At 40.5% G+C, this 17,465-nt stretch overlaps 1 protein-coding gene across 1 annotated transcript in view; it reads right to left on the bottom strand.

Annotated features, from left to right (window-relative positions):
• LOC117254150 (BMP/retinoic acid-inducible neural-specific protein 3-like) overlaps nt 1–16,915 on the bottom strand; it is a 47,524-nt gene extending 30,609 nt beyond the window's left edge. Inside the window, exon 1 of the mRNA XM_078169022.1 lies at nt 16,558–16,915. Within this exon, the coding sequence (XP_078025148.1) occupies nt 16,558–16,778 (221 nt within the window). The 5' untranslated portion in view covers nt 16,779–16,915. The remainder of the gene's footprint in view (nt 1–16,557) is intronic.
• Nucleotides 16,916–17,465: the final 550 nt, after the last annotated feature.

Raw genomic sequence — 17,465 nt, 5'->3', positions numbered from 1 at the left:
AAGTTGTACTCTGACCGCTGCTAACCTGCTGTCATAACAAATTGGATAAAAGAACCAACGGCCAAACTCCTTATGACTAAGGCAGCACAAGATCAAAAATGCAAGGTCAAAACAGCTTGCTTTACAGAAAATATGGTCTCAGAAGTGAGCATTCAGCTCAAGAATTCCAAATCAGTACCTCTGCTTTGGGTTTAAGGGCCCTAAAGTATGATGATGCCATGTATTTCCAGTTAAGAATCTGATGTCAGCTGTTACATTTTCAGGCTTTTTTATGGTAAGATTGTTTTGCCAATCGTTTTATTTTAAGTCTCATATACATCTGCCCAATCTGCCATATAGCCTACTCCCTTTACAAGAATGAAGATATTTATCATGTGTTTTGTTCAGATGTAACTTTAATTGCTGCTTATTTAGTGCAAATATAGCTGTAGCTATTGTGAGAAGGACATAACTTCTTCACTATACATGCTGATCATGTGTTTCAGGTTTCCTTAGATAACTAATGTAACAATAGGGCAGAAAGCAAAACACTTTACCCGTAGATCCACATTAGAAGCATCTAAATGGTCGGTTAATTCACTAATATTCTTGCTGCTCTACCTCAATTTAATACAGACTGTTAGAGACATTAGATAAAAAGTTTAAGCACGTAATGCAAACCTTCTTGACGTCGTTTCAGAATTCAGTGTGATCCAGCAACACAGAGGAGAAAGGCCATGACCTCAAAGAATTGAAAAGAGGTGCCAGTGAGGGAGACTCCATATTAATACCGATGTCAAAATTCACACTTTCAGTACAACTTTTGCTCACACACAGTATGTCATCTGTGAGCTGTCTTTTATCTTTTATCTTTTACTTTCCGGCTCATCAACTTATTTATTTAGTAAATGGCTCACTATGAAAGGGCACCATACAGTATTTTTCCTACAAAGTTTATAGAGTTGCTTGTATTTGCGGTGTTAAAAAAGGTATCACTTTGACATTTCATTTTGGAGGCATAAAGGACATTCAAACCCAAGGGAGGTTTTGCTATAAAGCTTTTTTTGTTTGTTTGTTTGTTAGCCTCTCAAAAAACAGTTTTCTGTATGTCTAGAAAGTAATAAGTTCTTCATGAAATCTTCTGTTGGCAAAGGAAGTGATCCCTCATACACCTCCAAAATTTAATAAGAACAGCTCGGCTCTTCCGCTGCATCACCAACAGTAAGAGAAAGTGAAAATATCAAAAATGAAGATACAGGCAATTTATTCATGTGTGGGTATTAATGTGAAATCATGAAGCAGAGGGGAATTAGCGAAACATATAAGAAATCCCACCTACAGAGAAGTAACCTGTTTTAGCATTTCAGCATCTGTAACTAGGACTAATTAAATATGTGTTTACAAAATGGAGACAGTGTTTGAAGACCATAACTATCTTTGATGTTTTAAAAAAAAAAGTACAACTCTGATATTAGGCCATGGGCAAGACTGTATTTATTTTTTGCGAGCACTTTTGCTCTGTCACAAATCTGCATAGCAATGAATGTATAAAGAGACAGTTATGAAGTCACGGACGGATATCACAGCTATAATTATAACAGATCGGTTGTGATTACTTTGAAATTTCTCGGGGAGGCTACAGGAGTGTGGTGCCAATTTTTTGCTATCCGCCTGCCACTGCCCCCAATTTACTCACATAATCACGCTTATATGAGAAGAAAGGAACTGGAAAAATGTTCCTCAAAGAGCCGTCTGCCTTTTTAGAGCGCGCTCGGTTCGTTTTAAAAGTTTTTTGAAGGGCTACGTCCTTATGCTTTTTAAAAGACAAAGCAAAAGAACCTTTTTTTTTTTATTTTGTACATGGACATCAAAACCACAAAGGAGTCACGTAGAAATGAACGTGATTAATTGTCCTGACTCAGGCATTATTTTTTGTCAGATTACACTGTGTGGCAAGAAAATAAACATTCAGTGAATTTATGAGAAGTGCATTGTTCGATCAGTCAAATGTAGCACCTTTCTCTCTCCAAAATAAAAGCTTGACTGCTGTAATCAGAACGGGTTGAACAACCTTGGCTGCTGATGATGGATGGAGGGAGTGTGGCCTTTTGAAAGGGTATATATCACATTAAACCAGGAGTAATGAGGAAAGCTCAAACACCCAGATGTTTGAATGATACACAGTGTAATTCCCAGAGAATTCAAACTGCTGCACACGAAAGTCAGAACAAGCTCTTGTGGCAAAGAACCGCAACACACATCAGTGTCAGTTTCTGTATATAATCACGCACCAAGACACTGATTCACACAATATTAAGCAGAAAGTGTAGGCAGAGTGTGGGAAGTAAACATAATGATGTTAAATGGATATGTGGTGCCCGCTGACCTTTTTGCTGACACTGTAGTATTCAGACAAAGCCTTTGACTAATCTCTTGCTCAGATATATCTAGTGTAGCTATTAATCTTCACCTCATTTCATGCCATACAAATAAATGACCTCTTCAAATGGGACACTGTGTCTCTTGAGTTGTGCTTTGCAGCTTGAAAGCACTAGTTCAAAGCCGCAGCACGTTCTGTGGAAAAAAGAGGAATACACAAGGAGGGAGTGCAAGGGAGGGGGGGGGGGGGGGAGGGGGGGGCAGAGAACAGGTATAGAAAGAGTATTCGCAAATCCCTGCTGTCGTTCGTTTCTTCAGTTATCGTTGACTGTGATAAGCTAGCCCCGTCTTATCTTAAACCCCCGATAGGCCAAATGGTTCGTCCTGCAGGGAGAGAAGGAAATGAAATGGTTTTCACCACGGAGTTGACTTTAGGGGCTGCAATCCTCCCTACAACCAGCTCAGTCATTATTATTATCAAATTTGTTGCTCCTTTTTTTTGCCAAAGCACATCAGTTCCATCAGTTTAACACTTTGGACGCTATCATAGCCGAGCTGTTTGAGCTGTTGAATTTTTTCCCAAATCAAAGAAGCACCTTCTTTCATGGCAGGTTCAGCATGGCTGCATCAGCAGTGGTGGAGAGCAACAAGTTAGATTAGTACAAATGCTGCAACATTTTAATTGAGCATTTATGTTTTATCTCACTTTCAACCAATTGCTAGAAACAGTGTTGGCTCTGTACGTTTCTGAAAACCACAGATATGTTACATTTGCAGGTTTTACATCAAGTTTATATGTTGACACTTTGTTTCAGTTTTCAATTTTATGTTTTGACAATTAATGTGCCGTTAGTTTTAGGCCTGTGAAAACACTTGGTCAGGGTTAGGAAAAGATCCTGTTTTGGCTTGCAATTCCTGGTTTGGTCACTACAGACAAGGCTGGACATGTCCCAAACAGTTTTAAAAAAGACCCTGTGTGCTTGCTACAAACATTGCTGAAACTGTCTGGAACTGTCGTTAAAAAAGACCCGGTTTGTTCGCTACAAACGTGGCTGGACATGTCCCAAACCGTTGTTAAAAAAGACCCAGTTTGTTCGCTACAAACGTGGCTGGACATGTCCCAAACTGTTGTTTAAAAAGATCCGGTTTGTTTGCTATTATTAACATTAGGAAATATGTCTGGAACTGCTGTTAAAAAAGATTCGGCTTGTTCGCTACAAATGTGTCTGGACATGTCCTGAATTGTTGTTTTAAAACACCTGGTTTGGTTGCTCAGACACAACTGGACATGTCCCAAACTGTTGTTAAAAAGATCCGGTTTGTTCGCTACAAACACAGCTGGATTTGTCCTGAATTATCATAAAGACCTGGTATTTTGCCAGAAATACGGCTTAAATTGTCCCAAATGTCATTAAAAAGACTCAAAGACTTTGTTTGCTATAAACATGGCTGGACATTTCCCAAACTGTTGTTTAAAAGACCTGGTTTTTGCTACAAATATGGCTGGGCATGTCTCAAACTGTCGTTAAAAAGAAGCATGCTTTTGTTGGTCTCAAACAGCGGTCTTCTGCGGTCAGCTCTCACTGAAATGTCACATCCTCCACCATCCCCTCTTCCTTCTGATTGGAAATTCAACTTAAAAATGAAATCTGAACTATGTCATATGCATGAAACGTACAACTGCAGCGGGAACTGCCCATTGGTTCGACAGCCCGTTGGTTCGACATCCCATTGTTCTGACCGTATTAAACTCATTGTTCCAAAGTCCGTTCCGAAATCATCATGATGCCCTGTGGTTAAGGTCTGGTTAGGTTTAGGCACAAAAACCACTTGGTTAGGGTCAGGAAAAGATCATGGTGTGGGTTAAAATGAAAAAGAAAGTGACAAACACATAAGCCGTGAGCCTGCTCCGCCTCAAGCTGGTCGCGGCGCACCATACGCTCGCCGCGACCCATTCAGCACCGTGGACAGTCGGACTAATGGGATGTTGAACCAATGGGCTGTCGAACCAATGACATGGACCCACTGCAGCATGCCTGTGGTTTGCAGAAACGTACACTGTCAACATTTTATTCCGGCAACTGGACTGTTACTTTATATTATCACTCCACTACGAATCAGATTGACAGGCTTATATTCTACTTATTACCTCAGTGTATTAAATTCACAGCTAGTTACCAATAAACATATCATAGGCTTATATAATACAAAGTATTTTTAAACACTAAATGTTTGCCATCCTTTTTGGCTGTGCCCCCTTAGGAATAAACACTGTCTATTTGAGATCAATCAGATGTTACTAGGGTTGGGATCTGGATCCGGTTCTTTTTTGGAACCGGGTCCAAAGTTCTGGTTCCGCAACCGGTTCCATCACATTTGGAGTAACGGTTCCTGCAAACGGTTCCTAGATTGTAAAAAAAAACAAAAAACGTCACATGCATTTCCATTAGAGTGCGGTGACCGAACCCGACATTATTTAATGACTAAAGCACTCAGTTTGTGTCAGTTGTCATGGTTACAGGCTTTAACAGGCCGGGCGTGCGCCGTGGGTGCTCAGCGGAGATGAGACCTCTGTGTTTGAGACGGGAGCGGGCGGCAGGAGGTCTGCTTCCAGCGAGGGGAGAGGGAGAAATATAACAAAATAAGATAAAATAGGAGACACTTGTCTCCCTCTTTTATTTAGTTTTCAGCGTTTAATCAAGGCGGAGGCGGGCGGCTGGAGGTCCGAGATTTCCAGCGAGGGGAGCGGTAGAAACAAACAGCCAATGTGTGTCTGTGTGTGTTATGTTCAGGTGTTGTCACGTAAATAACAGTGCCCAAGCATGAATGCATAGAAGTATTTTTTTATTACATTGCTGTGGTTAATTTGAGGTAATAGTGTTACTGTAGAAATCAGAGAATCACTTTTTGTTGTTATATATTCTCAGGGAGATGATACAAGCTCTAAATCTGAAATACACACCACACACAAATGTGTATTTTCATCTAATTGTACTGTGCAACAGTTAGAATAAAGTTTTTGTATTTGTATGATTGCATTTGTGTTTATTATATACTTGTTTAAGTATAGCAAGTATCATGAATATATTGTAGGAATTGGTAAGAGTTATCGGTAAGGAATCGGACCGTTAAGAAGGAATCAGTAAGGAATCGGACCGTTAAGAAGGAATCGGTAAGGAATCGGAATCGTTAAAATCCTAACGAGTCCCAACCCTAGATGTCAATGTGTTATTAGCACTTCCAGAGATGGATTTCCCCTCTCAGATGATTATAATTAGGTCCAAAGAGGTAAAATTATTCAGTAGTTCACAAAAAAGCAACAATTGGAGAAAAGTCCAAAATACAAGTATATATTGGTTCAGCAGAAATTTCCTATTTCCTACCCCATTAATCATCTCACTGCCCCCGCAGATTTATCTTGTGACCCTTTGGACCGGGTCCAACCCCAAGGTTGTGAGCCACTGGACTATACCTGAATGTATATAGAGGAGTTAAAATGAGCTACACCTCCAACAGCTGCTACAGGAAGCTTATGCATCAATCTATCAGTGGCATCTAATAATGTTATATGTTTCAAGGGTTATTTTCCCACGGCCAGTGCTTTAACGTTTGATACTTTAATACATCTAGTTGGTAATAATACATAGGATTTTGAAAACAGAGCTTTTAATTATAATTCTTTAGATTGGAGTATTTTTAGATTGGTGAATTGGTACTTTTACTTAAAGATATAAATACTTCTTCCACGACTGTGCTTCTGATACTTGTTATATCCACATTTATTCATTGGCATGTTGCCTAATCTGTAAGCAGTTAAATAATATTTAATGAGCATAGTGAATTTTCCACAGTTAAATGGTGTTTATAATGAAATCTTATCCCATAAAAAAATAATCACATGCATTATCCGAATGCAATATGTTCAGAATGCGGCCAAATACGTGTCAACACTCCTGCCTTCACCCTGGTGAATATGGCTGCTTTCCCTTGGCAATGTTTCCTGTGGACAGGTGGCTGAAGCGGAAGGCCCACATTGTGTTTGCACTGGAAGCACTGGGTATGCTCTCCACTGACTCACCAAAACACACACACCGCAAGAACACAAACCCTCTTTCATTTCCTTCAGACGACTTGTTGAAAAAAAAATCTTTGAAATTCAATCGGTAAGAACGGGGGGAAATTAAGTGGAGGGCTAACGTGGTGTGAATTCATTACTCCATCATTGCTGACGTAGCTCAAACACTGTAACTCCAAGCACAGATTCTGGTGATCCATCTTCTGCTGTCATTGAGCATTTATTAGAATTTAGCAGAGATCCGGACTGCGCATGAGGAGGAGCAGACCAGAAAATAATGTTGTCACTTTTTATCACCTCTGCCCTCTTTTCTGCACAAAGTAATGTGCCTCTCAACCACAAATGGCCAGTCGAAAATGATCATACACAACAAACGCAGGCTTAAACTTTATCTGTCTGCATTACTGTTGTTGCATCAGAACAATGACCACTGACACTTACTGATGTAAGTTCTTTTCATTATGAGAAACACAACATGTAGTACTCAGCACAGAAACTGCTGGGACAACGAGGTGTTAGCAAGTGCTACTTTGTTTTGTCTTTGTACCTATTTTTGGCTCCATAACTATAACATAATGTAGCTCTTTTAAAGCCAGAAAAGCTGTTTTTGTTTTCTAATTCTAAAATGGCTGCAACACTGCCATTTATACAACAGTTTCCTACAAATCTGTAGCATAAATTTGGTCAAAATTTGACACTGACTGCTAACAATATTCACACAGGCTGATGAACAAAAGCAGCTCAATTAAAATGTAAATTTAAAGGGTCCTTCGATTTTTCACATGGCACTCAGTCAGCAAGATCAAGAGTCTGCAGCAATAATAGCAGCTCTGTGAAATTGTACTTTGAGCTACATGCTAACATCGGCATGGTAGTATGATCATAATGGCAATGTTAACGTGCTGAAGGTTTAGTGAGTACTAGTCCATACCCATTGAGTGCACAGTTGCCCACGTACAGTTTCACATGGTGTGTGTTTGGGATACAGGTCATAGGAAATTGCAGATTAAATAGTCAACTGAACCCATTAAGAAGAGCAATGTATTCAGACAGAGTTTTTGTGAATTTGATAGTTCGATGGCTTTATTGAAAGTACAGTAGTACCATTGCCAATAGTGGGATAGTTAGTGGGCTAAAACTGTACATTAGTAGGTGAGGTAGCACGTTGAAAGGCAGAGAGTTAAAGTGTTTATATGTTGTATTGACTTAAAAGTGGAGCGCACTGGTAGTTCACATGGGAAAGGTGCGGCTAGCCCTTGTTGCAGCAGCATACCATACCATGACTTAGTCATACCAAAAATTAGAAAATAACCCCAAACATTGGGCCACAGGGGGAGCCACAGCGATCGGTCGCATTTTAGCTAGTTTTAATCATTTTTCTCTTGTTATAGCGCCACCCAGTTGCCAATTAGAGTTACATTTCTCCAGTCACCTTGAGGCGCCCTGTTCTACATATCTACCAAGTTTAGTAAAAATCGATATTAGGCCTAGATAAGAAATTAGCTCTCTAGTGCCCCCATTTTGTTTGATGGGGTCAATAATGGAGGGCTCCCCTCAGATTATGTGTGGTCATATGCCTACAAAGTTGTGTGGTGATGGGTGAAACCCTTGAGATGTTATACACCTTTATGTGATGAGCCACGCCCTCCACAATATTCATTGCCTTATAGAAGCTCAGTTTTAGTAAGTTTTCCAACTTTTGCCAAGAGGGAACTTTAGATATTGGTCCCTAGATTATGCTCACCGAGTTTCATGCAGATCGGTCAAACTTCCTAAGAAGAGATCGATTTTAAGTGTTTTTCAAAAAATTCAAAATGGCGGAAAATCTATATAACCGGAAGTTATGGGTTCTTGTGGCAAATTTGTTCCTCATGAGGAAAGTTTCATGTCTCTGCGACATACGGGGCATGAGATATGTCCATTCAAAGTTTGCAATTTCAATTGGTTGCTATAGCGCCTCCCTTCGGCTAATCGATGTTATATTGCTTCATTCGCATCCTCCCATGATCCTCTACCACTGTGCCAAATTTCACATGGATTGACCAAGTCAGTGAGGAGAAAAACGTGGAACAGACACACACACAGAGTTTTTGTCACTATATAGTAAGATTGAATTCTGAAGGAATTCTGATGATGGCACTCTATGAAAAAGTTAAGGGATTATCAAAGTTATTCCCTATACTTTTCAGTGTTTGATTTTGGTTTGGGAATGGGAAAGAGATCATTCCCTTCCAACCTCTCCCGGTAACAAGTATCATTATTACACCTGCCTCAGGCACAACATTTAGCTTGAAATCCACAAAACCAGGCTGAAAGTGAAAGATTTCTGAAACAATTGCATGATAGGCTAAGGAGCATGGCCATGTAGCTGTCGGATCCTTGCAGGAGCTGGCGGATGCTATGCTTTGATTAGTCAGTCTGTATTTGAGAGGCGGGACTTAGCTAATGGTTAAAAGTCAGCAGGACTTATCCTCTGAGGACCATAAATGTCTATAGAAACTTTCATGGCAATCCATCTGATATTTGTTGAGATGTTTCCGTCAGGACCAAAATATCAGACCAACTGACAGACTGCCATCTTTCCATGGTCCTAATGTGGCAAAGAGCCTTAAATGAGGATTTAAAACAGAAAGAAGCCATAATGAGGCCTCCCCATATTTACAGTTGAATTATCACCCCTTTTTACACTTTTGTGCTTAATATCGAATAAAACTACAGCGAGACAGCTTAACTAGAGAGAAACTACCTTCAGTTGCCTGCAGCGTTGACAAATTGAATAAAAGTGAGAACTAAAGTAAAAACTGAGAAATTAATGGGGCTTATTCGAGGGGAAATGTCTAACGTTATGTCTCTTATGACTTGTGCAGAGACCGATATTTTTTTCTGATATTTCAAGCAGCTGCTGAGAAAAAAGTGTCTTAAAGGCTGGAAAACTGTTATTTATTATCATTCTCTCACCAGCCTATTTACCACAAAGAGCAACTTGGAGCTGCCAAAACCTCTGAGGGAATTTCAGGAGAGGAGACCAGACAAAGAACATCAGTGAGAATGTAGCAGTGGGATGTTGAGAAGCACCGCTGAGGGAGTCTGCTCTAAAACACTCACCTCAACCCTCTTCAGAGCACCTGCAGACTCCCCTGTGGTTTAGGAAATCTGCTGCTGTTCATTGTGCTGGAAGTGGCTCTTATATCAAACAGGAAGCTGCTTCCTTTTGATCAAGTTAAACTCAAAGGGTGGGCGTGTCCGACTTGTTCCGGTGTACAGCATAAACTAATTGCAGATTACAGTCCCATTGCTTTAATTCATTATGTGCTGATGCACACTGATGCCTGATGACACTATCTACACTGTAATTTACTCATTTCTGAATTCCAGAGAGTTCTCTTCTGCAGTACTTTTAGTTGAGTGTCCTTCAGTTTGAGTATGAAGCAATAATTTATTGTTGATGATTTTAACATCTGTGTTTGACAGCAGCTTTAGCAACTTTGTTGTTGAGGTTTTGATTGGAGTGATTGCCTCCATCTAGTTCAGCATTTATCTGAATACACACGCGTCTGTACTCCTGACTTTGTTTTTCCACTGTGAATTGCATTCTAACCTTTCATGTAAGAGACTAAGTGGATTGCTTTATATCTGACCTCAAAGTGATATTCCACACAAATCTTTTTAATACCAACTACCATGAAGGCTCCAAATGTGGCAGTTAAAAGTTAAACGCTTGAACACAGTCAGTGTGAGTTTATTAAAACCAGTGATACATCTTATTTTAGACAGTTTTATCATTGTGTTCTATCTTATTACTGTACAAGCTTTTAGACACTTTTTCGTCTGGTGTTTATTTTTATCACATTGCTTATTTCATCTCAACTGTTGGCACTTTCTGTGTAAACTTCAGTTTTTGTGAAACGCCACCAAATCTGATCATCTCTGTTTTTACATTTCAGCAAACCACAATTATGTTACATTTGTATGTTTCATATGTATGACATCAGAGTTCCTAAAGTGAAGTAATTTGGATAATATGTATATGAGCTTAGTTTGTCATCATGAGGTGGAGGAGTAGTAGTACACCACTGTTGGAGACCAACAACAAAAGCAGTACAGTTTTAGCCATTTTTGTTGCAACAAAACCGCGTATTTGTAAAAAACACAGTTCCAGCTGTGCTGTTTGTCGTTACAAAATTGGATATTTCAAGCCAAAACATGATGCTTTCCTAACCCTAACCACGTAGTTTTTGGGCTTAAAGATAACCACAATGTTGTTGCAACATAAAATCAAAAATTGAAATGTATAATGTAAAGTTTCAACATATCCACAACTGAGCACCCCTAATGGAGGCCCATGGGCACCCTAAACAATTGCTGCATCCACTGGTGAGTCTGGGCCTTCAGAGTCTGTCACCCACTATTTTTTTAAGCTAGTGTACTTGATACCGGTGTCTTGTGAAACTGGACAACCTAAGTTATACATTGTGTCCAACACTGTTGGTAATGAAGCTTGTCAGGAAGGGGGCTAAGTACGCTTCAAATTTAGCCTAAACTTTAGGGATTTGGCTTGGCCACTGACAGGGCCATTTTGAAAGGGTTGCCTTGAACCCCCAACCCAAGATATCTGAATTAAAATAAGTTCTGTGGATACCCACAAGTCTCCCCTAAACTTAAGAATGTTTGTTCCAAGGAAATGTTTTGTTCCTTACCATCAATATGCTCCTTCAAATTAAAACAGTGTATTTGTCTTTTTAAGGAAAAGGACAACCAGCCTGACATAGTTTTCAACTACTCTAAATACTTCAACAGCATAATCAAATTCCAGAAATTCAATTAAGGCTTTTGGTTTTGATGTGCCAACCCATGATTTTCAGTGACTTTACCTGGCCACCCAGATAAAAAAAATTCTGGGGGCATCACTGATTCGCTAAATGTAAACAGTCTGTGGATGCAGAAATGTACAATACGAACATTAATTCTGTCAATGGGCTAGTCCTTTAGTTGAATAATAAACTTGTTGTCTTATCAATATTTGTATCAAACTTCAATTCTTTTTTTTGGGTACACAATGATATTTGATGTGTCTGCAACATCACGTTCCAAAAACTGTGCAGCATTTAGGCTGGCATATTCTTAGTCTTGTTTATTTGCTCTTTATTCAGATGTTCTCATCTAAACCACATAACTTTGCTATTTATTTTATTCAGGCTCGGGTTTCCCTGCACAGCTGCTAAAACACTGATCCATTGAGAGGTTCAGCATATTTTGTTAAGTAAAAAGTATCATCTTGAATTATTCAAGTGAAACACTCTGAGCTGTGAGCAGTTCAACTAAAGGCTGATGTTTCCTTATCAGACGCATTTTTTAACCTGTTCCAAGGATCGTCATGTACACGTCTTTGCCTATTACATGAAAAGGCAGAGAGGTTGGAAATCACTGCCACCAAGAATCACTTCCTCGTCTTGTTTGTACATGAGGGTTAGAGCTTGATTTGGGAGTTTAAGGACTTCTGTTACACAGCGGGAGCATAGCTATCAAGTTTGGCCCCCTTGAGAGAATATTGCAGTGGGCCCACTTTCTTTAATAAAACAACACTGCTGAATTTTTTATGAGCTAGCTCCAGGTGTGAACTCCCAAAATCATCACCACATTTCACCCCACCAACGCAGGCGCTGGAAGAGAGCTATTATTTGCCAAAAACAGAAAAACAGAAGCTCACCCACAGCTGTATCCCTCCGGTCTCCGTCAGATTTCTTTCTGAAATCGAACTGGACTGAATCCAAGCGAATTCAATTTAGGAAGATTTACAGGCTATTTACTTTTTAGGTTAGTTTTTCCTTTTAATATCATCACTATTAATCAATGCCGCATTGTGGTAATCTAGAGAGCCTCAAACACAACCTTGCAGCTGACAGAAGCCTCTCTGGGGATTCTGTGATAATGCAGAGTAATAAGTACTAAGAGCTCACTAATCACTTGGCCACATGATAAGACTATTAATCTTGCCGCCCATGCAGCTCAGCTCCAACGGATCGCTGCCTTTTGCCAGAGAAGGAAATATTAAAAAGCTCTAACGCGGCAACCGATCACCGAAGCCATAAAGCATCCTTGCACCGATCCATAGATGTCAGGAACCCTGTCCGTCTATTTCCAGAAGCCTGGACAACGTCCTCCTAAATGACGACGGTTATGATTCATGACACAATCTCGACTAATTCGGTTGCATGCCGATACCTCAGACTGTGTTGCTGTCATGACAAATCATCATTTTTTTCCGGTGCTAATCAACATATCTCAGTTGACCACCTGATCGGGTGACTCCCTGAGGGTTTGGATGGCAGAATGTGATGTACAGCCAGCAGATAGCGACGTGCCTGCATTAAATACATCATGATTCTGTCTAGGCATGTGCCAGATATCTTGTGAACACTGGCTGTGAGAAACCTTTTCTGCATGACAACACAGTCTAACTAATGCCGGCTGCCTACTAAATAACCATGAATAGGGTTTCCATAAAGCATATTGTCCACAGTGAGCAATAATATCAAATATGCAGTTGCAAGGAATTTCTCCCTTACATCATTTTGATGTTACAGTATAAAAAAGTTAGCAGGGAAAAGCAAATGTACTGCTAATAAAAATCCCTCTGCAGCAGCAGCAGCAGCTGGGATCACAACTGTCACACTACACTCGTGTTTAGATAACCTTATCACATAATGTTGTTAGGGTAAAACACTCTTGAAATGACTTTTCCTCAACTTTCATCTGTTCCTGAACCAACATATTACAACAGATGCACATTTGCAAGTTAATTCAATCAAGGCAGATGAAAGTTCATTCCCTTCCTTCCTCATCTTTATCATTTAATTCAACCTCACCTGATTTAACTGCAGCACATATCATGGCAAGCAGTATAATTTTTGCTAGATTCCTTTAATACGGGTCAGGTAAGGACATAGTAGTAGAACACTTCTCTACTCCTAATTTTTCTCTTACTTCACATCTCAAAATATGCAACAGCTGACTGCTAACAGGTTTGCTGTACTCATGATAAATGTTCAGTATTAATGAAAACATGCAGTTCACTCCTCCAGCATCAGTTTGATGCTGAATCATTTTATCTGTACTGTAAAAAAAAAAAAAAAAACCCTGTACAGAAAATTCCCCCCCAAACCAACATGTAGATAGCCTGGAAATCCAGACCCAAAAGATTTAGGGTAATTAAAATGGCCCAACTCGAGGGGCGGCACCAAGCATGCATTTGAAAATATCACTGCATGCAACTGGATAACACTACGACCAATCAGAACAATACGGGGTGACATATCAAGAGTGCTACCAGCGGAGCTAACTGGTAGATTAGACTCTTGCCGTATCCGGTTGGCAAAACAGCAAAAAACGTCCTTCTTGCAAAGGAAAGATTCAAGCGCCGTCTTCTGTTCCTCTTTTAGAGAAAAAGCCAAGTCTAACTCGTTCATTGTAGTGGCCAAAGCCGTTTCAAACAACTGGTGTTCATCCGTAGCCATCTTGCAATGTTTACTGACTGATTCCGGACTTCGGCGTCGCAGCGCTGTCGTCATCTGTTTAGCTCGCCTCTGGCCCGCCTATATCAGATACACCGATGTGATTGGTGCAGCTCGGCTCCAAGGGCATGGGTAATGAGCATCATTACTGATTGCCAGAGTGACTCGCTGAGCAAATTCAAATTGTGCTCTCAGGAGAACTCTGGATTTCTAGGGTAACATGTAGACATGTATACACAAAGAAAGTAATGCTAATGGTATTACCATTGCATATTATAATTGCAGTGACTGTGTTTGATTGCTATTGGAGGTCCTCAGCCTTTGGGCAACTGTGGTTATGAACAGTAACTGTGTCATGGCTGTGCTAAATGGATTTCAGGGGATAATTTGACCTTTTCGGGAATATGCAACTCTACTATCTGTGAAAAAAATATGAAGTTGTTTCATTTGCACAAAAAAAGGTGGGGTTTGTGTGGCTACTTTTTATTACCGCTTAAAAGAACTGCCTGTTAATTAGAAAATTTTGGAGGCAGATAGATGGATTTTGTTACCTTTGGGCTGAGCCAGGCCAGGCGTTTCCAGTCTTTATGTGAAGCTAACTGCATGGTGACTATAGCTTCATATTTACAGCACAGACACAAGAGAGGTATTGATCTTCTCATTTCACTTTTGGCAACAAAGCAAATTAGTCTGGAGTCTTTCCCAAAATGTTGAACTATCCCTTTGATAGATAGGGCTATTTCTTTGCTGTGTAACTTGCAGGTTTATAATTTAAATAGCGGTACATCTGATTGGTTTGTGATTGCTATGTCAGCCTGCTAGCAATAAGCAGTGTCTAGTCAGCTGGCATTACTGTCTTGTTCTAAACATGATTGCAAGCCCATTGGGCCCTGGCTGTCCCCCGTACCCTGAATCAATTTGGGCTGGGCTTGGGTCTCACTCTGGCTCATTTAACTTCGCTCTTTTCATTATGCTCATACACATGCAGAGCACACATAGGCCTCTGTATGAAATATTTTGACATTGATTCTATTAGAAACATTACACAAATGCATTTTTTCATGTGCATTACACACATATTATTCACATGCAGTTGTGAGGTTTATCAGGTTGTATATTAGTGGTGCGTGGATTGCAGTTATATCTGCTGAAACAATCCCACTGCAGCAGAAACTATAAGTGTGTCTCCTATTAAGAAAAACACTATGCGCATTTATGCACAGGCATGGCATCATTACTTCATTGATTCTTTACATCTTCAGACACGCCGACAGGATCAGCCAGGATTTAATGTTAATTAATGTTCCATGTTCTCCCACACATCCAAAAGGTCACTCACGCACAGTCCAGCAGGTCAGGTACCAGGATTAAGTAATGAACTGAGAGGGCTATATTCTTTACTGCATCGTGCTTCAATGTAATGTGTATGATAGTCAGTTGCACTGTGGTGATGTTTTAGGCCTACAATAAATTTACCTCTTCATAGTGTGTGTGTGTTTTTGTGTGTATCAGAGAGGGTACACGACAGAGAGAGCTTAAAGTGACATTGGTGTTAGTCTTGGGCCTGGTAAAGCTCGAGCTGAAAATAGGCTAGGGCTTGAACATCATGGGCCAGGACCGGGCTAGGGCTGGTGTTAAAGCTTTGATTGGGCCCAAAATAAATACATTTTTGTCCAAGCTCAACCAAAGCCCGAACCACAGCAGCAGTTTTGGACCTGAGCCCAATTCAAAACCCAAATTTCCACTGTAAAAAAAACAAATAATATATATCTATCTATATATATATATATAGATATAAGTGTGTGTGTGTGCATGTATGTATTTACAAGTCAAGTCAACTAAAGTCTTTTCAGGGCAGCGACATACATTTGTAACACAGGGTGTGTTTGTAAATAGTCACTCGGAGCACCAGAGTAGTGTTGGAATATTCTTCTCAGTTATTCAGAGCACCAGCCACAGAGGCCTTGGGCACTCTGTTGGAGGAGACGGAGCAGGAGTGTGAAGCATAGTGACAGTGAAACTTGAGCGTTCATTAATTTATATTGGAATGGGGAAATTAGTGTGAACCTGACCCCATCAGAGTCTGCAGGAAAGAAATAAGAAATTACAGCCCGGCCTGGAAACGGCAGGTCAGGTCTGGCTCAATCAGGTTAGAGCAGAGAATCAAAGCTCTGTCAGGAATTATTTTAGGCCCATGCAGGGCTAAAGTCTGAGTAGCATGCTAACTCACAAACATACAGAGAGGAATCCAATGTAAGCAGTGGCTGGCTGCATCTTCACATCACCACAGAGGTTTTTGATAATGCCTAAAATCAACAAAGAACTGTTTGCTCATGTTAAATGAGCTGAATCTTGTACTACAGCTTTAAGTGATTCTGAGTATAGGCTGTGGCTAAGGACAAAATACTGTGACTTTGTGAGTTATACTAATCTAATTATGTAAACACATAAACATAATCATATTATGTATGTGGCCTTTATTTACAAACGGCCGATCTTTCAAAGGACAACCACAGAGACTGTTTGATGTGGCTGCTGGGAGATTTGTCATGCATATAATAGGAGTAAATACAGTGTAAAGTGCCTCCTCATCCCGCTGTCATCGTGACTCACCTGTATATCTTGTATCTGGTGGAGAAGCCTTGCCTGTTCTTCTCCACAAAGTCGATGTACTCTGGGGAGTGGTGGAAAGGCCCTTTATCAGACAGGAGCCAGTCCAGGGGGCCCCCGGGCTTTTCATTGGGGAGGCTCGCTGTTGCTGCTGCTGCTGTTACCGCAGACCGTAAACACACCCAGCAGTGAAGGCTGAGGCTGACGACGCCCCATAGAGCCATCAGAGATGGAGGGAGCGAGGGAGGGATGAGGGTGGGGATAGTGGGGGGGCGTTCAGCAGCCAAAGCCACTCGTCGTTAGCTGGCTCCTCCACTGGGATGACCGGGGGACCTGCATCACCTCAACGCCCCCGGAACACCTACAGGAAAAAACACAAACACACAGATAAGGAAACATCCAAACACCCACGTCTGTCAGAGAAGACAGAAAGAAACTGAAACGTTACAGTTTCAGACAGCTCCGTGTGGTCGGAAGATACTGATGCTTTAATTTTCAGTTGTCTGAAGGGGTTTCATCACAAAGACATGTCACATGAGCAAATAATTGTTGCTAATGAAGTATTTATTTAAAGGGACAGTTCACCACAAAAATTAAAAAATCAATATTTTTCCTCTTACCTGTAGTGATATTTATCAATCTAAACTATTTTGATGTGAGCTGCCAAGTGTTAGAGATACTGGCTGAGGATATGCCTGCCATGTCTTCTCACTCCAACATACTGGCACAGTTTCTGGTGCTCAAAAACTACATTTGAAAAACTCAGCAGCAATAATGACCTAGTCACTCAAAATAATCCACAGACCATGTTGTGAGCAGTTTCATGTAGGTACTATTTTCTTTCTACCAAACTACACCTGCCAACCATGTCACCGTGCAGAAGGAAGTGTGCATCTAATGCTAGCACAAAT

Source organism: Epinephelus lanceolatus, chromosome 6, assembly GCF_041903045.1.
Source record: "Epinephelus lanceolatus isolate andai-2023 chromosome 6, ASM4190304v1, whole genome shotgun sequence".
Classification (NCBI taxonomy): Eukaryota; Metazoa; Chordata; class Actinopteri; order Perciformes; family Serranidae; genus Epinephelus; species Epinephelus lanceolatus.
The sequence above is the reverse complement of the archived record's forward strand: the minus strand, read 5'-3'. Positions and strand labels throughout refer to the sequence as shown.